The 27,299-nt window shown below is 47.1% G+C and overlaps 1 protein-coding gene across 3 annotated transcripts in view; it reads left to right on the forward strand.

The window, feature by feature from the left end:
- The window catches only part of MDGA1 (MAM domain containing glycosylphosphatidylinositol anchor 1), a 147,029-nt gene that overhangs the window by 75,026 nt on the left and 44,704 nt on the right, over positions 1 to 27,299 (forward strand). For 2 of the 3 annotated variants that reach the window (XM_009475075.2, XM_087775426.1), the window contains exons 9-10: positions 19,224 to 19,493; positions 22,851 to 23,002. In XM_009475075.2, the coding sequence (XP_009473350.1) occupies positions 19,224 to 19,493; positions 22,851 to 23,002 (422 nt within the window). The remainder of the gene's footprint in view (positions 1 to 19,223; positions 19,494 to 22,850; positions 23,003 to 27,299) is intronic. The other variant, XM_087775427.1, reaches the window with a different exon arrangement.

Here is a 27,299-nt window from a genome sequence, read left to right on the forward strand (position 1 = left end):
TGTCAGTGCTCTTTGCTGGTGCCCTGCCCCCTCTGAAACATAAGCTTGGATATTAACTGCTCCATTAAAAGCGCTCTTGAGACATGCTCCTGGCATGGAGATGTTCCTGCAGAGTGGCTAGGACTGGGCTTTTGGCTCCTGAGAGCTCCCTGCAGCTCTCCCTGCCTATGTGAAGGGAGTCTAAGAGAAATGAGACTGTCTGTGGCCAGAGCTGACCCATATCTGTGACTGAGCTGGCTTATCTGTCTTGCTGCTTGGCCATGTGAGCTGGACTATGGAGCCATCTGCTAAGAATTTTAGACTTGGCTGGTTTCATTTCTGAGAGTATTTATTAATAGTGACTGTTCTAATTTTTTTTTACTATTTTCATCAGCGAAGTCCATCCTGACACCCTCCTCCAAGCTGAGGAGAGCAGTTCAGGGGCTAACTTGGGAGGAGAAGGTGATTGTTCTACCTTTGCAGTGGCCAGGGCTTTCCTGTCCTTCCATTCATGCTTCAGTATTGCTGTTCTGCATGGTACAGGTCTTGCTCCCAAAAGAGAGAAACCTCGGGCTCTCCTAGCAACCAGAGCTCTGGGATGTTCTGGTTCATTTTAGACCGTCAGAGGCTTAAGAATGAACTGATGTCCTGTGGAAGGTGTGTCTGTATTCAAAGCCACAGGAAAACTGTGCCTTCTGCAAATTTGGTGTTTGCAAACCTGGAGACCTTCATTAGCAAAAAGAAGAAAATCATTTGTAGTCATGGGCATGACCTCGAACCACTAGTCTGAACAAAGCCTGACCTGGTTGTTAGGTCCCACTTTGATTGAAATCCTCCCTGTTTATCCCCTAATTTGTTGTACAGAGGTTTGTGTGACTAAGCTGAAAGTATACATGTTATTTCTATGTTTCTATCAATACACAGAACCCCCCTGCTCCCCCCCATTAAGAGCAGAGAGTTTTGTTCCTGATTGTCAACACACTTTCCGCTTGCAGTATTGTGTCTGGGATTAAGTTACTTAGAGCTTGTGTTTGTGCACGTAGCCCTGTCCTCGGCGATATGGCGTTAGGATTGCTCACTCCGCTTCCCAGTGCCTGGGCTGCTAACAACTAATTAGAGTTGTCAGTCTAAGGACAGGCTGAAGAAGGAATCAGTGTTACTCCGTCATGGCTGTAAACCCAAATGGCCACGGTTCAGAGCACAGTAACAACCACAGAGGCTTAGCTGGCCTCAGATTTGTTTTAACAATTACCACCTATTGGTCCTGGAGCCTGGTAGACGGAGGCTGTGATAGCACTTACATTGGTTTCGGATTGGGTCTTAAGATGGGGTTGTACCAACTGTAGCTGAAAAGAGGATGGCTCCTGTTTGTCTAGGACTTGTTGGCCCTGCCCTTGTGCCAGCCTTGTGGCATTGAGGGGCAGGTGGTCTGGCAGGCTGAGGATGCTTAGCTAAAAACTTTTTCTTTGTGACCACCTTTATGTTTGCGGAGCAAAGCTCCAGGACTCGCAGCGCTGATTTTTTGTAGCATTTGGTGTATGCAGCTTTGGAGGAAAAAGTCTTTCACAGGGTAAAGCGGTGGTATGAATTTTGGCTGGCCTGAAGTGTAGCAGTTAGGACTTTCTCTGCAGGACCCTAGTCTCTTCTCTGCTTGCTGCCTTTTGGGGAAGGTTCCCACGTGCTGCCACTCACCGAGATTTTCTTGGGAAGTCTCTGTTGCACTCCGACAGCTTTTCTGATTTACCTCTTTGATTGAAATTGGTCTGACAGTGCATGTCTGCAAAGTACTGGGAGGCCTCCTCGCTGTGCCCTGGGTAAATGACCATGAAAGAAGAGAGGATGGTACCCAGATATGTGCATCAGGAAGGTGGGAGCCCTCCTTAAAGAGGGGACCTGGGTCTGCTACATGAGATTGCAGCCTGCCTGCACTGCCATTCAGCCTTTGTGCAGCTCATTGCTCATCTCTAAACACCTCTGCGGTTGTAATGATAGGCTGAGTAAAAGCTTGTGTGAGAGCTCCTCGCCTAGAGAGATGAATTTGTTTGTTCAGAAGAGTACTGGTTTAAATCAGCTAATCCATTTCTTGGATATTGTTGGGAGAAACAAATACACTTTCCATAAGCTGCCATTATCCTGTTTTTTTGGCCAGACTCTCCAGGAAGAGCAACCTAATTTTATCGAGAGAGAGAGAGAGAGAGAGAGAGAGAGATCCAAGCTACACAGTTTTGTCAGGAAGGGAGAGACAAGAGCTATACAGACACAGTGGATGGTAGACAGTCTTGGTCATCTCTGTGGACAATTGCTCACCTACCATGGCCCTTTCAGGGCTGAACACCACATCTCATACTGTTCTAATTCAGACACTCCTCTTAAGGTTTTCCTGCCATGGCAGCTATTTTCCCTGTAGGACCTACAGGACAGGCTGTAGGACCTACCTGGACAGGCTGGAGAGGTGGGCCTGTGTGAACCTCATGAGGTTCAACAAGGACGAGTGCAGGGTCCTGCACTTGGGTCGGGGTAATCCCTGGTATCAGTACAGGCTGGGGGATGAAGAGATTGCATAAAGCCCTGCCGAGAAGGACTCTGGGGGTACTGATAGACGAAAAGCTGGACATGAGCTGGCAATGTGCTCTCGCAGCCCAGAAGGCCAACCGTATCCTGGGCTGCATCAAAAGAAGCGTGGCCAGCAGGTCAAGGGAGGTGATTCTTCCCCTCTGCTCTGGTGAGACCCCACCTGGAGTGCTGCGTCCAGCTCTGGGGTCCTCAGTACAAGAAGGACATAGACCTGTTGGAGAGGGTCCAGAGAAGGGCCACAAAAATGATCAGAGGGATGGAGCACCTCTCTTATGAGGAAAGGCTGAAAGAGCTGGGATTGTTCAGCCTGGAGAAGAGAAGGCTGCAGGGTGACCTTATTGCAGCCTTTCAGTACTTAAAGGGGACTCATAAGAAAGATGGGGACAAACTTTTTAGCAGGGCCAGTAGCGATAAGACAAGGGGTAATGGTTTTAAACTAAAAGAGGGTAGATTCAGACTGGATATAAGGAAGAAATTTTTTACAGTGAGGGTGGTGAAACACTGGAATGGGTCGCCCAGAGAGGTGGTAGATGCCCCATCCTTGGAAACATTCAAGGCCAGGCTGGATGGGGCTCTGAGCAACCTGATCTAGTTGATGTCCCTGTCAATTGCAGGGGGGATGGACTGGATGACCTTTAAAGGTCCCTTTCATCCCAAAGCATTCCATGATTCTGTGATTCTATGATCAACTCGTTGGGATGAAGAACAACTCCAGAATCCTCTCAAATGCTTTGTGCTGGGCATCCTGCAAGGCTGTGCATGTTTGGGTCTTGCCCAAGCATGTCCTTGTCTTCAATGCACAGGAGCATATTGCTGCTGAAATACTGTCAGACACTTTCCCAGTGCTTCCCATCTTGCTGTTCTGAAGAAACCACTTTGGTTTTGAGCCCGGTTGTTGCTGTCTGAGTTTAGGCTGTAGGTGAAACCACCTGTATCAAAGATTTCCGAACTGCGATAGAGCTGGTGGTACCCAGGCTGCATCGAGGCAGCCTGGCTGGAGGGAAGGGTTGTCCTGGCTCTGCTTCTGTTTGCATGGGGATGTAAGGCAGGTTCCTCTCTAACATACACTGTGAGTACTTCTGCCGAGTGCTTACCTCCAGTCAGCAGGTCAGATGGTGAGCTTGGCACGGCAGGTGCTGCCAAGCTTTCCCTCTTGGTCTGCGCAGCACCAGTACATGTCCAGGGGACATGGGAACTGGGCCAATTCATTTTCTCATGATAACTCTCAGCCTCTGCACAAGAGCCTAAGGGACAGAGAATTGAAAACAGCTGTCCACACCTGCAGGGGAGCATAGGGCATCAGACCTGACACAGGACCTGTGCCAGGGGAACAGAGGTTCTTTTCCCCCAGCCTCTTTCCCAGAGAGAGCTATGTGGTGCCATGGCATTGTGCTTGTGCCTTTGCTTTTCTCCCATGATTTTTGGGCCATAAACCATGTCAAGCAGCACCTATGAGGGTACAGGAGCAGGCTCCCATGCTATTCTTCACCTACTACCTGCACCCTGGCACTAGAGCAGAGCTATTATCTCCTGCCCTGCTGGAGGACTGTGGCAGGCACATGGAGGCAACATGCAGAATAGCAACGCCACTTTTGAGGAGGGGGCTTATGCAGGGAAGACCCTGAGACACTCCTGATACAAACAGAAGCCCTAATAGGAAACCAAGTATCCTGGGGGGTTTCTGAATTTTAATTAGCAGTGACCATCCTGATCCCAAGCTCTGAAACAGCACCAATTATGTTCATTCCTATAGGGAAACTGTTCCCATGTGAATTAAATTTCAGAGGTGCTCAGGCTTCCCTGCATCCTAGCAGGTCTTCCTGCTGCCAGTTCTGTGTTGGGTCACTGTACTGGGAGGCTGAGGGTTCAGTTTTTAGGAAGGGCGTAGGGGCCTTTTGGAGGTTTCTGTGGGGAAACAACTGTTAAGTTACTAGTTTGTGCTTTTCCACTTGGGCCAGTCTCTGAGAAAGAAATTTGTTTTTTCTGTGAAGCTAGGAAACAGTGTTTTCTCAATGAGCAGAGATCACATTTCCAACATGCACCCCTCTCACCCTATTTCACTTCATGTAGTTCCTGATTTCCATTCCTCTTTGCCTCTCTATTGCAAACACAAATAAGCGTGTGTGTGCACACGCTCCTACCTTATCTCAGCTTTTGCTTCTGATTCAAATTTAATTGGCCTCCAGGACTTAAGGTAAAACAGTTGGTTTTCTTTTATGAACCCAGTGACGAACCTGCAAAACCATCATTGGTCCCAGGAATGGACAGACATGCTTAAATTTCCTAGTTGCATGCAGACCTGTTGCATTTTGTATGATTTTGGAGTCCTTGTTTCTAGGGTTGTGTGTGATCACAGGAAACAATGGAAATTTTTCATTACTGTTGACTGGGAGGAAGCTGACTTCTGAGACTCTTTGCTTGTTTGCCAAGCTGCTAGGAGATGAATAGGATGTAGAAGAGACTGAAAATGACTCCATTTCTGTGGTGAAGAAGCATCTGGGATAAATCCCTGCTGGCTAAAGAAAGAATGGCAACCAAAGGCCGTTCCAGCCGACCCTTTGTAGGCTCTTGCTCTATTGTCACCTGCTCTCACATCTGATGAAACGAGTGCTGTAGATCTCATCCGTCGCAAACATGCTACAACTCTGGGCCCAAGTCAGCCAAGCATTTGATGGGAGGAATTGGTTGGAGTGCCAAAACTAACAGGGGTTCCCGACAGTGGCTGTGATTGAGGTCAAGAAAACAGTAAATACTAGTGGCATTTCCACTGAACAGGGATTTTCCTTACCAAGTGCTGACTGCAAAGAGATATTTTACTGTCCTAATCATAAGCTAGAATGCAGTAGCTAATAACAACTTAATGCAATATAGATGGGCTTAATAGTGCTAGGTCTGCTGGGATTTTCTGAGCAGTTCATAGCTTATGCATAATACAAGCCCTTTAGCCAACATCCTGGTATGCTGTAAAATTGGGAACTGAGGCTTGAAGGAACGGGAGCAGCCCTCCATCAAAGGTGGTTTGCTGGAAAGAGCAACATGACTTTAAAGGGATTAGAAGATGGTGGCAGTTGGCTGGGTCAGAGGAAAACAGAGCAACCCTCAAAATGGGTTTTTGTGGTTTGAGGATTTTTCTCTTCCCCTTGGGCCGCTTGTAATGAGGCCTTGCAAAAGTCCACGTTTATGCATGGAAATGGGCAAGTTTTCATTCTGATTAGCTTTCTAGGAACCAACTCACATGTATAAATGAAAAGATGCAAATGAAACTACCTACAGGTTTTAAAGAAAGGAGCAAAGATGGTTGGGTTTTGCAGTGGTGTTTTGTTTTGCTTTGGGGTTTTTTTTAAACCATTTGGAGAAGCTTATGTGCCCCAATCTGCCTACCCAAGATGCCGGGACTCCAGCTTCCTCATTGTTATGGGAAAGCACAAGCTCTTTGAATCTCTTTTTAACCATTTTGTGCTGTTTGTCTAGATAGGAGACTTAGTTATATGCCAAGCATAGTCTCTCTCATTAGTGGAGCTGAGGAACAAGGTGAGTTTACCTTTGTGAATCTAAACTTGGATTATTTGTACATTTTCGGTGCAGGATCTACTCACCAACTGAAGTGACAGAGAATTCAGTGTGTGCCTCACTAAGTTGTTCCAGCATTTTTTTTACTCTCATGGTTCAGTTGTCATGACTTAATCTAAGCCTGTCTCATTTCAGTTTCCCACTACAAGCTCTGTTTATGCCTTTGTCTTTTCACATAAAGAGCTATTTGTTATCAGCAGTCTCTTCCTTGTGTAGTCTCAGACACCAGAACAAGTAATCTCTTAGCCTTTTTTCAGTATGCAATCCAGAAAGAGTCTCTTTAACCATTTACCGCAAGGCATGTTTTCCAGCCCTTGATTCATTTTTATAGCCCTCCTCAGTTGTTTTTTTTTCAACATCGTTCTGGCAGTGTGGTCACCTGCATTAAACGGATTTTCAAAAATGATATCACCGATGCAGATGCAGAGGTGATGTCCATCTCACAATACATTTAGTAAGCTTTGGCTTAATCATCCGAGGATTTGGATATCTTTGGACTACAGAATTAAGCTGAAAGCTGATGTTCACTGGCTTACATTGACTCAGGCTCCTCTTGGAGTCATTGTCTCTTTCCTAACAAGAGTGATGCATTCTTTCCTCAGTAGTTTTCTTTCCAGACCTTTACATTTTCCAAGACAGATTGAATGCAGTTACCATAAGCCCATTCCTTCAAGCAAACCGAGTTGTCCTGTGCGAGCTTTCTCTCTAGTATGTTATTTACTGCTGCATATTTTGTGTCCTCCACAGATGTTGGTATCTTATCCTGACATAGGCACTTAAGGATGGTGATTGTCAGTTATTGCACAATAAAGCGCTGCCTTTGTGTGGGAAGGAAGGAAGCAAAGCACAAGCCATATCCCAAATCTGTGCCAAAGTCTGCGCCCAGTCACTCCAGCTGCAAATGGATGTAAGGTCATTCAGACACCAAAGGTGGTTATGTGTGATGTTGGCTACACAGCCTGAACAGGGGACTTTATAATTGGTATGCTTTAGCTACGCCAACCTGCTGGCTGGATCTTTGACCTTGATGAAGATGTGAAATAGCATCAGTTTGAAGTTCATATGGGATCTCACTGGAGAGGTCTTCCTAGAGAAGGTCTTCCTTCTCACTAGAGAGATCTCAGTGATGCGTGCACCCATTTAAAATTTCTTTTTGAACTCTTTCAGTTAATGTGTTTTTAATTTGCTTAATGTGGGCTGCATTTGAACAGTATTACATCTTCAATTAGTCTGTCGTGTGGAAGCAAGCCAGGATCTTTCCAATGCCTAAGGATGTTATGACAAGATAGTTACTTTTCTTGTTGCTTTCTCAAACACTACCCAGTTTGTCTGCCAAGGACCCATAAAACTATATTAATCATAATTCATTTTTTAACTTACAAATTTGCATCCTACATTCATCTTCCATGAGGTTTTTTTCTGGAATCAGTGAGAAATAAAAAAGTTTATTGCTGTTTGTTCTGAGGTCCTCTCTGCTTACATTGACCCAATCGGTTTGTGTTTGTACTCCCATAGGCAGTACATGCATGGAGGGTACAGAATAATTTTATATCCTCTGGTGTTTGCAGGATGCTATCACAAACTTTCCCTTAAAGGCCCGGCTAGATGAAGTTTCCTCCATCTTTTCCTACTTTCCATGGCATTTTAATGTTTTTATGATGTGTTGTTAGTCTGTTATTCTGCCATTTTTGTACTGATGAATTCAGATTAGGGTACACAGATCCAGTTAGAGTCTTACAAACAGGACATAGAGAAGCCTGTCTTTTCATCATCTCTGGCTTTTATCACAGATTTAGCCACAGATATTCCCAGATTTAAGTCCACACAGGTTCTTTCCAGAGCTGTATGCAGAATTATACCCTCTCTCTGCCCACCAGAGTGGGATGGCTCAGCAAACATTGCTGAAACTTGTTTAAAATGTTCCTTCCACCTGAGGTATCTGATTCTGGGAGGTGCTATTGTCTATCACAGAGAGGCTGGAAGGAGCGGAGTGCCACGGTACAGGGTTTGCTGCTGCAGCCCCTTGGGCTGATAATCACTGATGGACTGACTTAGGCCAGACCCACTTTCAGCTCTTGATGCAATGGGTGAGAACGAGGAAGGTAACGGCCTTACTTTTTGTGTCCCAGAAGACTCAGGAATGCGAACAACGGAAACTTTACGGAACCAGCCTCAGGCATTTATCTGTTGGACCAAAATCCAGGCATCAGGAGAAGAAATGGAGTGTGTACTTCCTACTTGTCCTGCATACCGCCTTTGCTGCAGCCTAGGTCCTCCTCAGTCAACATGAAAAAGTGTCTGTGTGAGATAGGCATGTGCCGACATTACAGGGATGCTGCTCCTCCAAACGGTTCCTGTAGCGCTGGCCCGGTTTGAAGTCAGCCACAGAAGCAGCCTGGAAAATCGAATGTCAGAACAGATTTATCCAGTGAGCGGGACTGTTAATAAATTTCCCTCTCCTGGTCCAAGTCCAGAGGAGATGGGACAGAGCTGATAGCCAGATGGGGAGGTCAAGGGAGCAGGCTGCTGTCCTTGAATGATTGCCAGTCCAGAGGAGATGGGACAGAGCTGATAGCCAGATGGGGAGGTCAAGGGAGCAGGCTGCTGTCCTTGAATGATTGCCAGTTCTGTTGTTGGCCTCCTTCCTGTGCCCTCTGCTGCAGAAGAGACCCTAAGCCCCAGAGACTGATTTCTGGGAGCCCACACACCTGCGGCTGTCAGAAGTGACAGTGCTCTTCCTAATGCAGGGAAAGATGAGAGCCGCAGGGCTGCGTCTGCTTCAGCAGTGAGGCTGGTCTGCTGCTGCTTCCCTGGAAACACGGTGGCAATGTAGAGAGAAGACACGACGTTTCCCGTGGGGGAGTGAGTCCTTCATAGCTTGAGTCCATGCCCTTCTCTGAGATGGATGGTATCATCCAGGCCTGAAGATACAGGACTTTCAAATCCTCTACTGTCTCCATAGGTGGTTAGCACTTTTGGGAATAAGGTATAGGGAGATGATTCTCTGTAACCAACAATCCACTGAAGATACATTCATGAAAAGCTGACAGTTACTGATATAACAGATAAAGCATTTTTTTCATAATTAATTAAAAGAAGAGGAGTTGGACACAGGCACTTAGGAAATTCACACATTTTAAATGCATGCAGGTAATGGTGTGAAGGATGGAGGAGGAAGACAGGACTTTCAGATGTCAGAGATGATGGCTATTTGGCAGCTTGCTTTTTGGAGCTGGTCACTATTCTGAAAGACCTCAGCCATTTCATCTGATGGACCGCCTGAACCTATCCTCATTTTTCCATCCTTCGCCCTTGATTGATTTGATCTACCTTGATTCATCTGAAGATGATGATGACAATGATGAAGAGGTAGCTATCCAGAGAGTGACAGCAAAAATGCTTACAGTAAAAAATGTTCTTGCCTCTGCTTTCTCTATGCTATATATACTGATCCTGTGTTTTTAAATTGCATGCGTGTCTTAAGTTCCTGTATGCACCACCCGCCTTGTTACATTAATTCTTATGGGAAAAATTGCTTCGATATCTGTTGACCTCAGCTGCTTCATCTATGAGACTGAACGTTTGCCATAAATCTTTTAGTTTGAGCATCCTTTCAGCCTCTTTCTGAACGGTTACGTTTTCATTGTCGTCATCTTCCTCAGATGAATCAAGATCAGTCAAGGGTGAAGGATGGAAAAATGGGGTAATGATGACAGTTAGCGGACCAGGATATTAAGCAATTGGCAGCAGAACTCCGAGGCAGCGGATAGAGAAGTGATGGAGAACGGGGTGTTGCTGTATGCCGAGTTCTTCCTCCTCGGTCCAAATTCCCTACTAGGCCTGAAGGAGAGGCTGAGGAAGAGCCTGGTTTGTATGGGGAAGCTTGTCCTCTTTCTACTCTGTAGGTAAGTGGAGAACCACTGTGTTAACTCTTCCTGGGCTAGCTTTGCCCCATGCATCCTTTTTGCTTACCAGTACAGACAAAGAATTCAAAGTAAACACATTAAGGAGTGCTGAGTAATACTGGATTATCTTAATTGCCTTGGATGGCCCTCCTTCCCCTACCAGGCTCTTTCTAGCTTGGATCTCTCCCCTTTCCAGCTCTGATCCCACCACCCCATCATTAAAGCAGGTCTGATTTTTTAATCAGCGTTTCTGCTTTTGGCTATGCTGCCCCTTGCTTTGCCTGTCTGTTTGGAAAGCAGCTGTGGAAGGATCATCTAGTGCTCCCAGTTTAGCTTTCAAACTGAAAACAGAAGGTGAGGTAATACTGTAGCCCAGCTGTGAGCAGAAGGCTCTGACCACCTGTGGCCCTGACAATCACTGCATTTTGAGAGCAGGGACCCTTCTCCATTTTGGCAGGACTGCAGTTCTCAGAGGCACTTGCTCCTGCAGCCTCCCTGCTCTTAACTTTCAGTTCTTTTGTTAAAAAGGTTTAAGTATATGGAGGCAGTTGAATTGCTCAGGCAGCTGGTGATGGAATAGGAGCCTGTTGCTATTGGATTTCTGCTTGGCATCAGCAGTCACCTCTGCCTGGTAGCTCCTTAGGTTGTGGGTGAGATCCTCCATAGGAGACTGGGGGAAACTCAGTCAACTCAGTAGGCGGCAGCTGCATACTCTGGACATGAGCCCTACCAGTGGCACTGTGGATGCTGTCTGGAGTCCAAAGATTTATCACTATATTTGCTATGGGGAACGTGCAGGCTGGTGTCTGTTTTCCTTCCCAGGGTAGCTCTCCATTGTGGCACGCAGCAGCTCAAGCACAGCAGGTGTCTCCTGTCCAAGAGCAGGACATGGTGCCCAAGTTTCAGATGCGTGTTATGACTGAGCTTACTGATGAACTCATTAAACAAGGCACTGAGAATTCATGGAGAGGTTCATAAAGAGGGGTGACACTGGCCACTTCTGTGCAGGTGTCGCACAAGCGTTTACTGTGGTCTGCATTCATCCCACCTAGCAGAGATGTGAGGGCTGGGATCACCTTAGGCTCCCTGTGCAGGCACAGGATGGAGGGAGGTAATGCCAGCTAGGGATTCCTACCATCCGAATCGTCCTCTGGAGATGTCCCTCTCTCAGTGGCTTTGGAGGGAGGTGGCGTTCCTAACTTGGGTGCCTCAATGAAGAGCCTGAAATTAGATGGGATAAATTTGGGCTTTAAAGTCCTGTTCCAGCTAGCTCCAGGTTTGGTGTCGAACCTGGGGGGATGATCAGTCCTTTCTCAGTTGTTCCAAATCTTTCACAAGAATGTGGAGGGCCTGTCCTAGGATGATGAACATCACAGATGGGCTGCTTTGCCTCTATTTTCCCTTCTTTACACTGTAGATGTAAGCATAGGGAATGCATTCTGCTGCAATGGGCCAAGCAGCTCTCTTTCTGCTCACAAGGTTGCAACTGGTACCTGTTGATTTCTGCCCCATTATAGGCCCCTGTGCCCTGCTTGTCTCTGCCAGGCACGTGAAGAGAGTCAGAGCTGTAGATTCAGGTTTCTCTTCTATTTTCTCCTTTCCCAAGCTTTTTGCATGTGATTCCCCTGGCATTTAAAACTCTGGGGCAGTGTTTCTGCTCAGAGAAAACAAAATCTAAATAGGAACTAAAGCTGTGCCTCTGCCACCTGAAGAGCAGAGAAAGGAGAGAAAGGGGAGTTGTAAAGACATATGTACATACACACACGCATGTATAAAACATCAACATTATCTTGTCAAGGTCTTTGGGAGAGGAGAAGAGGACTAAAAATTCTCTCCTTCTAGTACTTGTTGAGGTTGGGGGCTACTGTGGATAGGACAGAGTTGATTACTAGAACATAAAAACACATATGGGGAGGACTTGCAGTAGGCTTAAACTGCAGCCAGGGAATTGGGTTAGATGGTAAGAAAAACTAGTGATAAACTGTGAGGTAAGAGGAAAGATGTGGATTATCTGTTTTGGAAGAATAATCTCATTTGTTTCTTTTTTGTGGGTTGATTTTTTTTTTTCCTTAGTTTGCACTGGCAATGAGTTGCTTTATTCCCAGAACTACCCAGCTGAGTAGCTCACCTATGAATTATTGAGTAGTAAGATAACTGGTTCTCTGCCAAAAGTTAATGCATATGGGATGCTTTTGGGGAAAGAGTATCATTGGCTGACTGTTAGTGAATGTTTGGATCTAAACTATTTATGTGCTATTGGGAGCAGCATGTCACTGCCAGCCCAATTTGTTAAACAGAAGCATGTAATAATGGATGCATGGGTATGAGCTGACATCTCGTTATCTTCTAGAAGAAAAAGGCAGAACCTGGGCGGAGAGTTGGTGGTCTGACACTGCTACACATGGAAGGCTCCCCTCTTGTGTGTATGTGAGTGGGCAGGAGAACTCCAGATCCACCCTAGCCATCATCCTGCTTCACCATGCTGTAACTAGCAAAATTGGCTGTGAGTTAGAGACAATATTTTCATGTTAGTCTGTGGCAAAAAAAAAAAAAATTAAAAAAATCTAGATTTAGGTTATGCCATTGGTCTGGCAGTAATTGAAGGTATTAGCTCTGAAACGCTCACTCTCTCACCCTCTTCATTTCTCTAGTGCATAACTTTGCTAATTGGGCAGTACGTAGGGGGTGGGAGGATTATTAGCATGCGTTTCACATACAAATGTGCATGTGTCTTCTGTACATACACCATCTTTACCCACTTATCTTTTTCAATTAGGGGAGCATACTGTTTTGAAACCAGGCACTTGAAGAAGGTAAGTGAGGCATGGGAATGAGGTGGCTTTACACTGCAGGAGAATACTTGTCTTTGTAGCGTCTTGTTAGCATGAATTAATTGGGCAGTGAGTCTGAGTGGAGTTCCAGCATGTCTGGGACAGATCTTTTTTGAGGAGGCATATCTGTGAGGCAGAAGGTCTGGAAATTCCCACCCAGGATGGACTTTCTTCAAAGCACTCTGTAAACAGCGCTAGGGGTCTCACGTATTAATCGGCATAGCTCACCATGCAGAAGAGGAAATCCTTTAGTAAATTCCTCTTTATTAAAACAAGGCAAAGACTAGTTGAGTTAATTGGCTTGGAAAGTTCAGAGAAGAGGAAAGCAGAAAAGCTGGTAGTGAATACATTTCATTTGCTCTTCTTTTAAAAGCAGTCAGCTAGCACGGAACTAAGCTTTCTCTGCTCTGAGCCCTGCTTCTCTGGTCCCTCCACCCACTTGTCTAGCAGAAAATGTACTCAAACAAATTTGTTTTGTTTGAAATAACAATACTTGAAACTTGGCTTTCAAGCACTTTGCAAAAAATACACGTTTTATCTCTTTATACATGGAGAGACTGAAGTGCAAAGGGAAAACGCATAGAAGATGAAAGAAGGAGATTCTGGCTTTTAGCTAAAATAGGTTGAGCAAGCCTTCCTCCATCTCCCCTCTTCTAACTGCTCAATTATGTCATCACTCAGAAACCAGCAGATGAGATTGGGCTTGTAAATCTTAGTTGGATATTTGTCTCCACATGGAAAACTGCTGGTGCCTAACGTGCATTCCTGGGGTCTGGGGTCTGGGTGCTGTTGCAGGGATCAGAATTGTTCAGCTGTGATTTTCCAGCTTTGTGACAGTAAAAGAGCTTCCCACTTGCTTGGGTAGAGAGCTCTGGTCTCTCCTGGAGCTGAAACCATGGAGTTTTCTACCTGCTGTGAAAGCAGGGGTGCAGTATCTTTGATGCCTGTGACATCTTTATCACCCCGGATTATGGGACCAGGGGCTGGATAAGGATGGCACCCTTTGCTGGGGTCACTTTGGTTGTCTAGGGAAGATTAGGGAAGACTGCATCCAGTATGGCTGCAGAAGGGTACCTGTCAGAATTTAAATGGATGCTGGATGGGGTCATATAGGTCTCATAAGGCCCTATGAAATCAGCAGCCTGTGCTGATTTGCTTTCCAGGGAGAGAAATTACTGCCTGGTGTCATTAGCCACTTTGGATAACGAAACACAGCTAATAATTGTAACTAACCACAAAGTGCTGTCTTTTGTACCAGGTTATCTGTGTGTCCTTTGCAATGTTAATCCAGCAAGTGAGTGGTCAATTAGCTGTCACACATGGGATAGGTGAAGACTACAAGCAGGAGTCCCACTAGCACTGTGACTGCATGGCTAAGCTTGGAGGGAGCCATTCAGCAGAGTGGGATGAGAGCTGCTGAAAATATAGCTTCTTTCTAATCAAGCAAGGCTTGCTATTTTTGTCATTTGTGTTACGTGTTGCACTTTCTAGATTTAAATAAAAATGTAAATGATGACTGACTCCGGAGGGTAGAGTAGAGGGTGTTTTTCACAAGGGAGGAAGCCTGGGCTAAGGACTGAAGTGTGGGTCAGGATACAGGACTCGTGCGCTGCTTGTGTCTGGTGCTGCCAGTTCGTGTGACCTCGGGCAGGCCGTCTTTCTGCTTGTGCCTCTTTTTCTGCCTGGACATTGCTGCGCCGTGGTGCTCTTTGCAGCAGAGGAAGCGTTGCAGGAAGTATATCCCTTTAGAAAAATGAGAGTGCAGCAGCCCATGGCAGCTGCATAGGCCAGCGGTACAATGTGGGCAGCTGACCACCTACAGAGATGGCTGTTGTCAGCCGCTGGTCAGGGTGGCTATAGGGGGGAAAGGGCTACCTGTGAGTCAGAAAGCAGCTTATGAGTGAGCTCGTCGGCTCTGACAGCCCTTTCAAAATGAGCCAACATCTGGGAATTGACCAGGATATGCTATTCACAGTCCTCAGGCTGCGGTGGGAAAGCAGACTTTGCATGTCTCTTGCATAGTAGTGTTGTACTGTGCTGTCTAGGATTTTCGACCTTATCAATTCTTGCCTGAGCTCTTAATGTAAGGTCTGTTTGTCCAGTGTTCCCCTGTTCTGCAGATGCTGGTTTGTGTTTAAGCTTGTCACTGATTTCTGTGCATCAGTCCACTCCAATATGATCCTTTCTTTGCCTTTCATCCATATCAGATTGAGCAGCATCATGACAACATCCCCACTTTTTAAAGCGGGGGGGGGGAATTCTCCTAAATTTTTTTTTTTTTTTTCCTGTATTTACCCCACAAGTGAAAAACTTTCCATAGTGCATCACTGCCATCCTGGGATGCTCTGACTTCATCGTTGGTAAAAGAAGCATCTCTGCCTTCTGGAGGCATCTGAATTTGATGGGAACCTGCAGCAATCAGACAGCATTGCAGGAATTGCTGAGTAGCCCTCCTCGAGCTGTGTCTGAGCAGGACAGTACAGTAACAGTGCAAGGAGACTGTGGTCTCTCCTGCAAGCACTTTGGCTCTTGTAAGGAAGAACACTCCTCCCTTCCTCAAGGCTAAAATAAAAACAGACTTAAAATAAATACTTACAGACTTGACCACAGCTCAAAAGCCAGTGCAATTCTCACTCATCTAGCAGGATGAGCATTTCAGTCCTGGTTGTTTCCGGTGAAACCAAGAAAATAAGAGGTTATTGGGGCACAAAGCAACACTCCTTAACATTTCACATTTCTCTGTTGTGCTTCCATCGCTCTTGCCCTTCATCATCCTGAACACCGTGCTAGCTTAGCAACCCTTCAGTGCAGAGCATCTGCTCTGGCTCACAGCAAGGGAGCTGCCTGCAGCCCAGCTTTGCTTTAGGGTGCCTGGCACACTGGAGTAGGTTGCCTGTGTTCGGCTGATTTGATTTGCTCCTAACAAGCAGGTGAGTGATTATGTTTTCTCCTGTTGCACAATAATTCTGCGAAGGCAGGCTGCCCTGCCTTGTGTTTCACAGCAGCCGCATCTTAACAAGGTTGCTGGAGGACCCTTGCTCCTTCAACGTTGCCTAGAACAGTAATGCGCTGCCCCCTTCACCCCTTTTGTCACTCCTCTTGCCAGCTAGCTCTTCTAGAGTTAAGCCAAGAGAAAACAGTAATCGTCTCTATTTGTTTGCTCTATTTCTTACCAGGGGATCCTGAAGCCCTGTATATGCAGAGAGGGTTTTTTACCTCCCGCTTGAAGCATAGCAACCTGCTGCCTGCAGCGTGGCTGCTGCTTAGCAGAGCACTTCAGCTGCATGCACTGGAGTTCAGGGGAGACGCAGAAAGGCATTTGAGGAGCCTCTGGACAAGGGACCCTCCTTTGGAACTGGGTTAAAAGCTGGGGCTGATATCCAGGCTCACCAAAGAGCACCATGGCAGCTTAGTGAGCCAGAATAGCCAGATACTGCTGTACTGAGCAGAACAGCTCCCTTACAGCCAGCAGGGATGCTGCTTCTCTGTGGGTATTAGAGGCACCTGGAAAATCATTATCATGTCCTGCAGCTCCCTAAAGGTGTCTGCGCAGGAGTTGTGTTGGAGGTCTCTGCTCCAAGACAGTCACCATCTCAGGTGTACCGGAGCTGTTCAGTTCCCAGTTCTGGGGAGCAGGAGCACCAGCTCATTTAAACAAGCTTTCTTTTGCGTTTAAGCCAGGGATGAGAAAAGGCTGTGTTGTTATCCACTAGGATTTGCGGTCTGAAGCCCTGCCTTGGTGGTGGTCTCCCTTTTGTGTATAACCTACTTGAACAAGTGTGGGCTCCCCAGTAGGCGTTGGAGGCCAGAGCTGATGTCTGGCTCTGTAATTGCTGTTGACCTTTCTTTGTTTTCATATATGGTGGCAGCCTTCAGCAACAGCTGCCCCTTGCTATAGTACTGCATGTGTCCTTTGCAGCAATGAGATGACCTGCTTCAGTGCTCTCTCCAGAAAACCCAGGGGCTCCAGGACTACCTGCAGAGTTAATGCTCCTTGGGTGTTTCCTAGTGCCAGAGACAGAAGGAGAAAATGTAATCAGTTTTTACTGTATAGGCACTTTCAGACATTCCCTTTGCAAGGTGATAACATAGACCCAGAGCCTGTCCTAGTGCAAATCAAATCCCATTTCCTAGCTGAAGAAGATTAAATATCTTTTGCATCCTTGGCTGCCCTGCTGTTCCTGTGACCTAAGGAAGCATCTGGATTGTCCCAGCCCTGCTCCCCTGTGACCCTTTACCAGCCCCAGACGCTCCCTCAGTGAGGCCCAGGGGGCCACTTCCCTTGCAGCGTGTGTCCTTGCGGGGGGCACTTTGTCCGATTTCAGACCTTTTCTCTTCCTCTGTCCCAGCTCCATGCATAGGCGCTGCTCAGTGCAGTAAGGGAAGCTGCTCTCCTACCCCTCTCTCTCGTCCTCATGAGATAGATTGCTTTGAGTACATCTGGAGCTTCTGTGCCATTTTTTTAAGCCTTCCTTTCATTTTTCTCTCCCCTTTTTTCTTTTTTTTTTTCCCCCTCCCTATGTCACCAGCTGGCCTTGATTATAATGTGAGACCCCACCAGCTTCAATTAAGGAGCAGATGTGACCCAAGAAATGGGATAGCAGCTAGGGATGGAGATGACACATTCATGGCACTAGGTCTAATCAAACAACTTCTCACATTATTCTCACCGTGAGGTGGGAGACGTGTGAGCCAAAGGCAAGTCAGCGCTTGGAGCACCCGCAGAAATACATTGCTAGCAAAGCCATCTGTAATGAGCTGACCATGCCACTCAGCACAGCAACGTGAGCTCAGTCAAGGGCTGTTTTTAATCCACTTAAGTGCAGCAAAGGGCCCAGAGGGTGAGAGTTGAGAACAGGTACCTAGAAAACAATCAGCCACTGTCAAGCAAGGGCTGCCAGGTGTGGGGAATGCTTGTACGCTGCCTACCCACAGATGCATTTGTGTCCCTGGGAGAGGGGACACTGCATGCAGACCCACGGCGTGGTGCATGCGCCACCATGATCTGTGGTGAAGATGGAGATGTCGCTAGTGTTACAGGGCTGTAGGTGGGTCTTGCTGGGATCAGGCTATGGGAGGGGAGAGACTGGTGTGCTGGAGCCCTCCAGGCATGGCTGTGTTCAGGGCAGCAGGGACGCTGTGTGACCCGTCGTTCCTGGTGGAGCTGTGTCTGTGGCGATGCAGAGGCTGTCTGTTGCAGGTTTTTGGGCCTGGCTGTGCTTGGCAGCTCTGTGGACCTTTAGAGAAGGCAAGTGCTTTGTAGATCCATAGTGCACAGAAGTTGTCTGTGGAAGAGCAGGTGCTTTGAACCTGGAGAAGGTGAGTTGTGATTGTGCTGGAGCTGCTATAAATCTGTTCTTCCTCTTTTACATTCAGGCTAACAGCTGTTTTGTGTTCAGGAAGCCTTTTTCATTTTAGAGGGAGAGCTTCTGGTTATTCCCATGCTGTAGTGTTTTAATTAAGAGTTTATTGCAAGTGAAACTTCCATCAGATGGCTGTGGAGACTTAAGTCCTCTGCCGTTGCATTAAATAATGGGTAACCCAAGCAGTACCAATCCAGACTTTCTCCTTGCTCTGCCTCAACCATGCCCAAATCATAAGGTTCCTGTAAATTTTTACAAGTGCTAAAGAACAAGACTTAATAGCCTCCCTTTGCTAAGGAGGTGGCCACACATCACCATTCTCACACTACTGGCAAAGAAGTTGACATGGGGAGACATGACTCGCCTCCCAGTGTCAGGGAATTGTTGCCAGAGATAAAAATAGGACCCAGAGTCCCTGTAGCCAGTCCCTGATATGTTGTATTGATGTATTTGGGAGAGGCCCTCTAACACCCCTTCAGGTCTGTGCTCTGTAGGGACAGCCAGTGCGTATCCCTCCATCTGAACATGGTGTCCCTGATAACACTGTCGGATGTTGACCAGAAGAACATGAATGTAACCGATTGGGAGCATACCTGCTTTTGCTCAGAGAGTGCAGTTTATGCAGGGTATGAGGACTATGGTTATTCTGATTAGGATTCAAGCTATGGTGCTCAGCTGCTGGAGTTGCACTTCTCACATGAAAGAGCAGGGCTTGGTAGGTTCTTCAAGCAGCATCTCACTAGGGGATGAATACTTGCTAAAGGCCACTCCTACCTAATAAATGAGAGTGAGGTGGGAGGTGGCCCCACCCCAGTCATAAGGGGATGTCAGACAACTATTGCTGCTTTTGGTTTGATGAAGCCTGGTTCCCACTAGAAAATAAATATCCTCTTGGAAATCATAGGTGCCTGTCTTCTCAGAGGCACTGCCGGGGTGACCGTGCTCAGCGAGACGGCTGTTCCCTGACTGCGTCCCCGTCTGTTGCTCTGTTTGGTCTCCAGTCCCACCCGTGGTGGAGCCGGCCTTCCAGGACGTGCGCCAGGGCATGGGGCGCAGCATCACCCTGCGCTGCACCATGCTGAAGGGCAGCCCCATGAAGGTGGCCACCTCCGTCTGGCGCTTCAACGGGACCCTTCTGGCACAGCCCCTGGCAGAGCAGCAGGACTACTCGGAGCTGAAGGTGGACAGCGTGAGCCGGGAGACCAGCGGTAACTACGAGTGCAGCATTTCCAATGATGTAGGGGTCTCCACCTGCCTCTTCCAGGTGTCTGGTAAGTCACAGAGCGCACATCAGAGCTAGCTGTTGGATGGGGTCATGGAGGTGGGAAGCTTGCTCCCAATAAACTGGTGCCAGTACAAGCAACCTCTGCTGCCTCCTTTGTGCATGGCACTGTGTTCAAAAGGGGCGAATTCCCCTAAGCCAACAGGGAGATCTGCCTCCATCACTCAGGCAGTCCGTCAAGTCTGGGATGGACCTGGGGCAGTTAGTGGCAGTACATTTTAGCAGTGTTTGACCACTTGCCTGCAAGATACAGGACTTAAACTTGAGGCTCCCATCAGCTTTCAAGCTTGGACAACCTGTATTGTAAATCAGTATTGACCAAGGGGGAGTGAAAGGCTCTACATCCCCCTCAGCAGCCTCCAAAACCATTTAATTTCCCCTTTGAAAACAAACAAACAAAAAATGTATTCCTGTACCTTCCCTGTGTCCACTGGCTGTCTTTGTGTTGCGATGCCTGCTAGGACAAACGTAAGCTGGAAATGGATACTAGTACTCAGTGGATTTGCTGCTCACAGTTTTCTGTGAACCCAGCAGGCACCGTAACAGGGCTCCTCTCCAGCACCTGCAACTGCAAAGAGGGATGGCAGAGTTATAGCATCTAAAACCACACATCTGACCTAGCCTCTCCAGCTGATCGTTAAATCTGTTTTTCCCATGACCCCAGAATTGACTTGGGCACCAGTTTCTAGACAAGCTCTCCGATGAAGTTGCCTTAATAAGCAGTAAATTCAGCCAAAATACTGGGTTTTCAGACCAGGGCCAATTTATAATACTTTTCAAGTCAGGGCTGAACAAATGAGAATAAATAACATCCAGAGAGGCCTGATTTTGAAGCAGCTCTTTCCCAGGGTTTGGAAGAGCTCAGGTATATTGTAACTCTGAGATGCTCTCAGAAATGGGGAAGCCCAAACCACTTCTACTGTTTAAGCCCCTTTTCAGGACCTTGCTCTCACCCCTTGAGATCTCCTGGAATTTGTCTGGCAGTGGATTTTGCTCAAGAGCTTTGGCCCTCTCTACCCTATTTCCTATGCTTACAACTGTCACGTCACTAACTAAATGATGGCAAACCATACCCCACTATGAGCCACCATGGCAAACTTTGTCCCTAGCAAGCTTGGGAATGCTCCCAGGATCTGAATTTCTTGCTGGAAGTAGTAACCAATACATATTGCCACCCAGTGTGCCATACTGTGCCCCACGAGAGAAGATCCCCTCAGCAGAAAGCAGCATTCATCCCTGGACACCAGTCATCAGGAAAGCAACAAGCATTTATTTTCCTGCATCCCTTCTCTGTTTCCAAGGCATTGGTATCTGATGGTGGCTTGTCAGCTCCAGACATCTCTGCTTGTCTCCTGGACAACTACAAATCAATTAGACCTTCTGAGCCTGTAGAGCAACCTAAAAAATAATCTGATGGCCAGACTGCTGTGCTTGGGCTCGGGACTGCTGGAGTTTTAATTCCCATCTGCCACAGCCTTCCTGAGTGAGCGGGGTGAATGGCATAGTCTCTTTTTGTTTCTGTTTCTCCTCTGTGAAAGGAGGACCATAAACCTTCCTATCTGACAGGGAGGCACTGACTCATTTGTGACTGTGAGGTGTTCAGGTGTACTGGAAATAGAGTACATAAACCTGCCCAGGATGGAACTAGTTTCTTCTGTGGATGGAAAATTAGCTTTCTGAGATGTTTTGGAAGGGCAGCAAGACAGCCAACCCACTCCCCTTGAGCACTTTCTCAGGGCAGCCCATACTGGTCACCACCTTCTTTCCTACTAGCTACAACTGCAGAAAAGCCCTGAAAGATGGAGTGAATAACCTTCAGCAATTCCCATCAGCTGTAAGCGAAAGACAAAACTTTCCAGCAATGGTAAACGTTTCCAGAAAGGAAGTTCCAAAGTATCTTGATGTGCCGCATTTCTATTAGAAGGCTTTTTTTTTTTAGCTTCCGTTTCCATCTTGGAGTCAATTAATAAGGTATTAATATCATGCAAGATGATGATTATCATCAGTTCTGATTTTATTTTGGGATCCATTATGAAGCTTGACTTCCACAGTCAATACAAGTTGAATAAGCAGCAATTAGTCTCTAAGGTGGTTCTGAACTTCTTGCTTGTGCAAAAATTCAAGTCAATAAAAATAATAAGAAGAAAAGGACTTGGAAGTAAACATCAATATTATCCATCTGAGTTCATAAAAAATAAACATTGAATCCTTTCGAGCCTAATTATAACCACACAGAATGGCAGGGCCTGTGATTCAAGTGGAAAGGTGCAGCAGACTGCCTGGGGAGATGGTGTTTATGTCTCTTCTGCTCTCCAGCATCCCTTGCTGCCCAGACATCTTTCTGGTCTGTGCAGGTCAAGACTGGACCTGAACCCAGAAAGGAGAGTTTTGGTTCAGGCCCAGCTCCTTCCTGGTCCAGGACAGGACCTGCCAAAAGGGTGAAATGAAGGTAATTTCAAATAGGGCAAGACTAGTTGTGGGTAAGACCTTGAGTTGCTTCTGGGCTCTGTGCATTAGTCCACCAACTGCTGGACTGCATGGCAGTAGCCTTCAAATCATGTTTGTTAGTGGTTCAGGACAGCAGCAGCTAGGGAAATGATGAGAAATCCCTTCTCTGAACCATCCAGTTTCTCTCTGGTACATCATTTCTCCTGTGTTTCCCTTCTTCCTGCTACCCTCTGTTTTTAAGGGGAGACGTGGGTTTAGAAAAGACCTCTCCGCCCCTGCAAAAGCTCCTGGTGTTTTTACCCAGGCTGAGGTCAGCATCCCCTTTGCTGCCAAGTTGACTGTCGTGTTACAAAGAGGCTGGAGCACTGTGTTGCCAGGGCAGGGGAGATGCAGAAGGAGCAAGGTCTCCTTTTTAATGCCATGGTCCCTGTGTGATAAATAGCACTTTTCCTATGACCTACTGGCCAAATGATCTTTTCTCGGCGTTTGTTAGTGGGAGACTCTGTAAAGCAGCAGATGAAACAGAAGAAATGCCAGTTTAAAGCTGTTACCTCACTCTTAACTACAAAGTAAGAGAGAAAAGATTAGAGCTGGTTCCAGCTGGAGAACTGAAGTTGTTCCCACCTTCTCTGGTGTCAGTCATGCCTTACTGGTGTTGCAGGGCTGCTAACCCTCCCAGTAGTTTAGGCTGTGAAAGCAGTAGTGATTCATAGAAAATGACGGCACATCAGTGCAACACCAACTACAATAGTAAAGGTGTCCATCATGTCAAAGGCAGGTGGATGAGCTGAGTGAGCAGAGCTGTTCCACTCTCACCACATCTCTTTGTAATTTATGTTCCACTCGATCCCACTTGTTTACTTTCCTCCCTCTTTTTTTTTTTTTTCCTCCCCTCCAGCAAAAGCTTACAGCCCAGAGTTTTACTACGACACTCCCAACCCCACCTTGAGCCAGAAGCAATCCAAGAATTACTCTTACATCTTGCAGTGGACACAGAAGGAGCCCGATGCTGTAGATCCCATCCTCAAGTACCGCCTGGAAGTCCGGCAGGTAAGGTCTGCTCTTCTGGAGCCTCAGCGCATGCCCTTGGGAAGACGACCTCTCAGGAGGCAGTTACATCAATGTCTCCTTGCTGATTAAGAGCTGAAGGTGATGAAATTGCCAGACCCTGATGGTCTTGCACCTTCCCCACCGAATGGAAGAGACAGGCCAAGTGCACAGCTCAGCAGTTGTTTTTATGTTTGGTGTTGGGTACAATCGAGGGCTTTCAAAGCCCTGCTGCCTCCCATCGGACTGTTCATGCTTAGTGTTTTGAATAGGGTTTTAATGTGAACAAAACCCCACAGTTGTTAGTAGGTATTGTAGATTTTATAGGCCAAAGACTCAAGTGAGTGGAATTCCACCCTCCTTGCTCATATGAAATAAAGGGAATAAGCTGAAGAGCTCTCCAGGCAGGAACTACAGGAAAAAGTCATCAGCTGTTTGTGTTGCAGGAGGGCTTTCATACTGTCACAGTAATGAAGCTATTTGGACTATATAAACTCTGCAGGGGAAGAGAAGTGGGTTTCAAGGTTTCTGAGTCTAAAGAGAAATCATAACCGGGGGCGGGAGGGAAATCTGAAGAGATCACTGGTTGGAGCAGGTTAGGGAAGAGTCTGATGTTTTTAAAGAGCACATTTACCTAGCAGGATTGCCAGGTACTTTCATCCATGCTCAGCAAAGTACCTGTGTTCAACATTTTTTAAAAATGGGGACACTTAAAATTGGTGGTTGTTGCCATTCAGTGGTAGCTTGGAAGCAAATGTATTTTGCAAGGAAAAGTTTGTTTACTGTAGATAGAAAACAAAATCATTAAAAACACCAAAGTGTCTCTTTCCTCTAGTACTGCACAGTAGGCTCCAGTTTTATGTCTCCATTTGATTGTGGGCTCTCTGGGGTGGGACAGCCTTTGTTTGTTACTCAAACCGCGTGGAGCACATTGTCAGTGCTTAATAATAATACAGGACACAGGGGAGCCTCTAATAATGAAGGCAGTTTGTCATAGTACCCCTTCCCTCTTAGCCGAGTTTTGCTATTATCAGCACTGCAACTCAATGAACTAATTTGTGATTTTTATCCTTCTCCAGTGATGTTGAGGTTTTTTTTCCTTTTGCACAGTGCCTGAAAGTAATCTTGGATCTGTTCCGCATTGAGCTCCTACTGAAAGGGATCAAGAAAAGGGAAAATCACATTTCTGCTTTAAGTTGTGACATGAAGGAAGCTGAGTGCCTGTGAAAATTTAACCCCCCCTGGTTTTGTTCATACCTCATTGGTTACTGCTGTTAATGTTTCTTTTGCAGCATCACTACATAGTTGTGATTATTGAGTGGTGTGTTTTAGAGGAGTGTTATACCGTGGCCCTGCTGTAGCCCAGTCTCATGTATGGGTAGGCTCCTAGAAATGGCTACAGGTGCCATCGCAGTGGCCTGGGTCTGAATGAGGGCAGAGCGAGGAGGAAGCAAGGGAGATTTGTCCCCGCTTCTGTCAAACACAAGCAGGAAGCACTCTGGAAAAGGCTTCCATGGTATTGCCTCCTCCTGGCCCTCCTCTGACGAAGACACTTGCATTTCATGGTGAGGTGTCCATCTCCATGTGCCATACTGAGGTCTCACTGAGCATTTTTCATTTCCTTGTCCCAGAGGATCACATCCCCTCTTGTCTCCAACTTGCCGCTTCCCAGAGCTGCCTCTGTGCTCCTGTCTTGCCTTCCTGGCGTTTGCCCCGTGATGTCTCACTTGGGCTCCAAGCAGCCTTGTGACAGCTCCTGACCTTTCACTCCTTCCCTTGCGCCGTCGCCCTCTTCCACATCCCGCAGGCTTTTCTGCTTTGTCGCACTTTCTTCTCCGTGCTGGGGTGCCTGGGCTAAGCTTCATGTCCTGCTGTTCCATCGTTGGCCCGCAGAATGTGGAGACATTACTGAATATAACTGTGAAAAGCTCAAAAGCTTAAAAGCGTTGCTGACTGTAGAGCTCTTAAGAAAGGAGATTTGTCTGCCTGAATACGGAGCCGCCGTTTGCCTGTGTGCTCTCCTCACTGGGTACACTGGCTTCTAGGCAGAAGCTGTGGTGGCACAAAAATCCTCCTAGAGAGCTAGGGTTGAAGTGGAATATTCTCCCTAGATAAAACCGGCCTTACACGCAGCCAGTCACGACTGATTTATTGCCAGCATCAAGCTGATGAAAGCTTACCCAGTCAGCCAGCCCACCTTCTCCTCTAGCCCTGGGAGCTCCTCAGCCTCAGTGGTCGGTGGCAGGTGCTCTTCAGCATCTTAAGGATGAATGGGGCAGCAGCAGCAGCCTGCAGTCTCAGGGCGGTGAGCGGCTGTCTGGGAGATGTTAACTCTTGCTGAGCTGGAATTTGAAGGGCAGCCAGTTGGGATGCTCACAGGTTGTAAAATGCTCTACTGGTTTTCATTTTGCTCTCCCCAGTTTGTATGAAGAGCTCTTGGCATATGTAATACGAAGATCCCTAAGTAGCAGGATGCTTTGCAAGGCACCTGGGAACCCTTGAATTAAATTTGCTTGCTGCAGCTGCTGAAAATAGGGCTGGGTGAGAGTAAAAGTGCTGCTTATTAATTGGCTGGTGCTTTGGCTCTTCCAACTCTTCCTGTTCAACAGCTTCTGAGGGCTGGTTGGGCATTCCTGGGGGGATTGCAAGCAGTCTGGGAGAATTTGGTTTCCTAAGCGGTGCATGGGGGCTCCCAGCAAGACGGGCAGGTGCATTTCCACAAGAGCTGATTGTTCCCGGCACTGCAGAGCAGGCTGAGCGGCGCAGCAGAGGTACCAGTTCCAGTAGAATAAGAATTCACTTTCGATTAAAACCAAATAAACAGCCCGACAGCTTGGAGCTACTGACCCAGGCAAAACGCATATGATATCAACGTGGAGCAAGCTTCTTGTAAAACCTCTGTTGTATGTCTCAGCAAATAGGCTGTTCTTTCCCGGAGTGCGTCGGTCAGGTGTGCTTAGGCAGTGGCATTGTGTTGAGTGGCCACTCGGCGGGGAAAACATCCTCGCTGAGGAATGGCAGGGGCCTCACAGACGTCCGTCCTGACGGCTTGGGAGGTTTTTGCTTTCTTGGTCCAAGGCAACTGATCCAAATGCCGACCACCTTACTTCGCCTTAGCCAGTGAACTTAATGAGTTCACAGCCTTGGGTGGTTTGGTTGTGGGCAGATGCCATGAGGCTTTTGGGCTATTTGTTTGGTCAGATTTTTTTCTTCCGCATATTCTTGTAGCATAGAAAGGCACTGAGGCACTGCACTCCAACTGAAAATGTTTTTCATTGCTCGGGGATTCAAAGCAGCCTCCCCAAACCAGATCTTTGCTTAAAAAATAAAAAGCCTTTTAAGTTGCTTGTTTCTCTCTGTGTATTTTATCCCCTACCAGAGCTCTGCTCTAACATTAAAGAGAAATGAAAAGCCATCTAATATTGCAAGCAGGTTGCATCCTGGAGGAAAGATCTGAGTTGGGCTGGTGGTTACGGTTACAGGGGATAGTGGCAGAATTACTGTGCACTTAATGAGCTGGAACCCATCTGTGACCTGAGGCTGCAAGAGAAAGAGGAAGGAGAAGGTATTGGTGCAGTAGGGAAGTTTAATCTTCATTGTGCCCCTCAAGGAGACCTGAGGCTGCCGTCTCCTCCGTACCTTCTGATACGCAGGCTTGGGCCAGAACGGGGCCAGCTTAACACATTCCTGCCTTTCCCCTCCTCAGAGCAGGCTCAGCTCTACCTGCCAGACAGACCCCTGAAATTTGCACTGGGCCAAGCCCCAGACCCATTTGCTAAATTAGCTCACTGGGTTGTCACTTCAGATTAATTCCTGTCAGGGAGACTGTCTTTAATGAGACTGGCCCTGTGCGATGCCTGAGTAATTGTATGGTCTCTCTTTGTACTTTCATCCCCTCCATGTTGGATAAACATCCCCTGCTGTCTACAAAACTCATCTGGGCTCTGGAGCCGGCTGCCACTTGCCTCATCAGCCAGCCAGAGCAGCATTAATGAGAGCTGCGGCAGTGGGGAGCCGGGCTCACCGTGTGGGGAGGTGACAGATAACAGAGCTGTTTGGACAGACATAGGACAGGGGCGTTAGCAGGAATTTAATGATTGTGATTAGAGCGGAAGGTTAACTCTGCTGACGGCCATTGCAACGCAGCGGGAGAGGTTTTATGCCGAGGCCCATGGGCTGCAGATCTGTATTGCTTCATTTCTGCCTCTGAGTTGTTCTTTTTCTCTCCTCTGAGCCCACTTCAGCAGTGTCTGTCAACTGCTGTCTGTCTTTGGCTTCATTAGCGCACGGAGCCGGACGC

This window comes from Nipponia nippon, unplaced genomic scaffold (genome assembly GCF_047370975.1).
Source record: "Nipponia nippon isolate SJK-2023a ecotype South Korea unplaced genomic scaffold, ASM4737097v1 scaffold_4, whole genome shotgun sequence".
NCBI lineage: Eukaryota > Metazoa > Chordata > Aves > Pelecaniformes > Threskiornithidae > Nipponia > Nipponia nippon.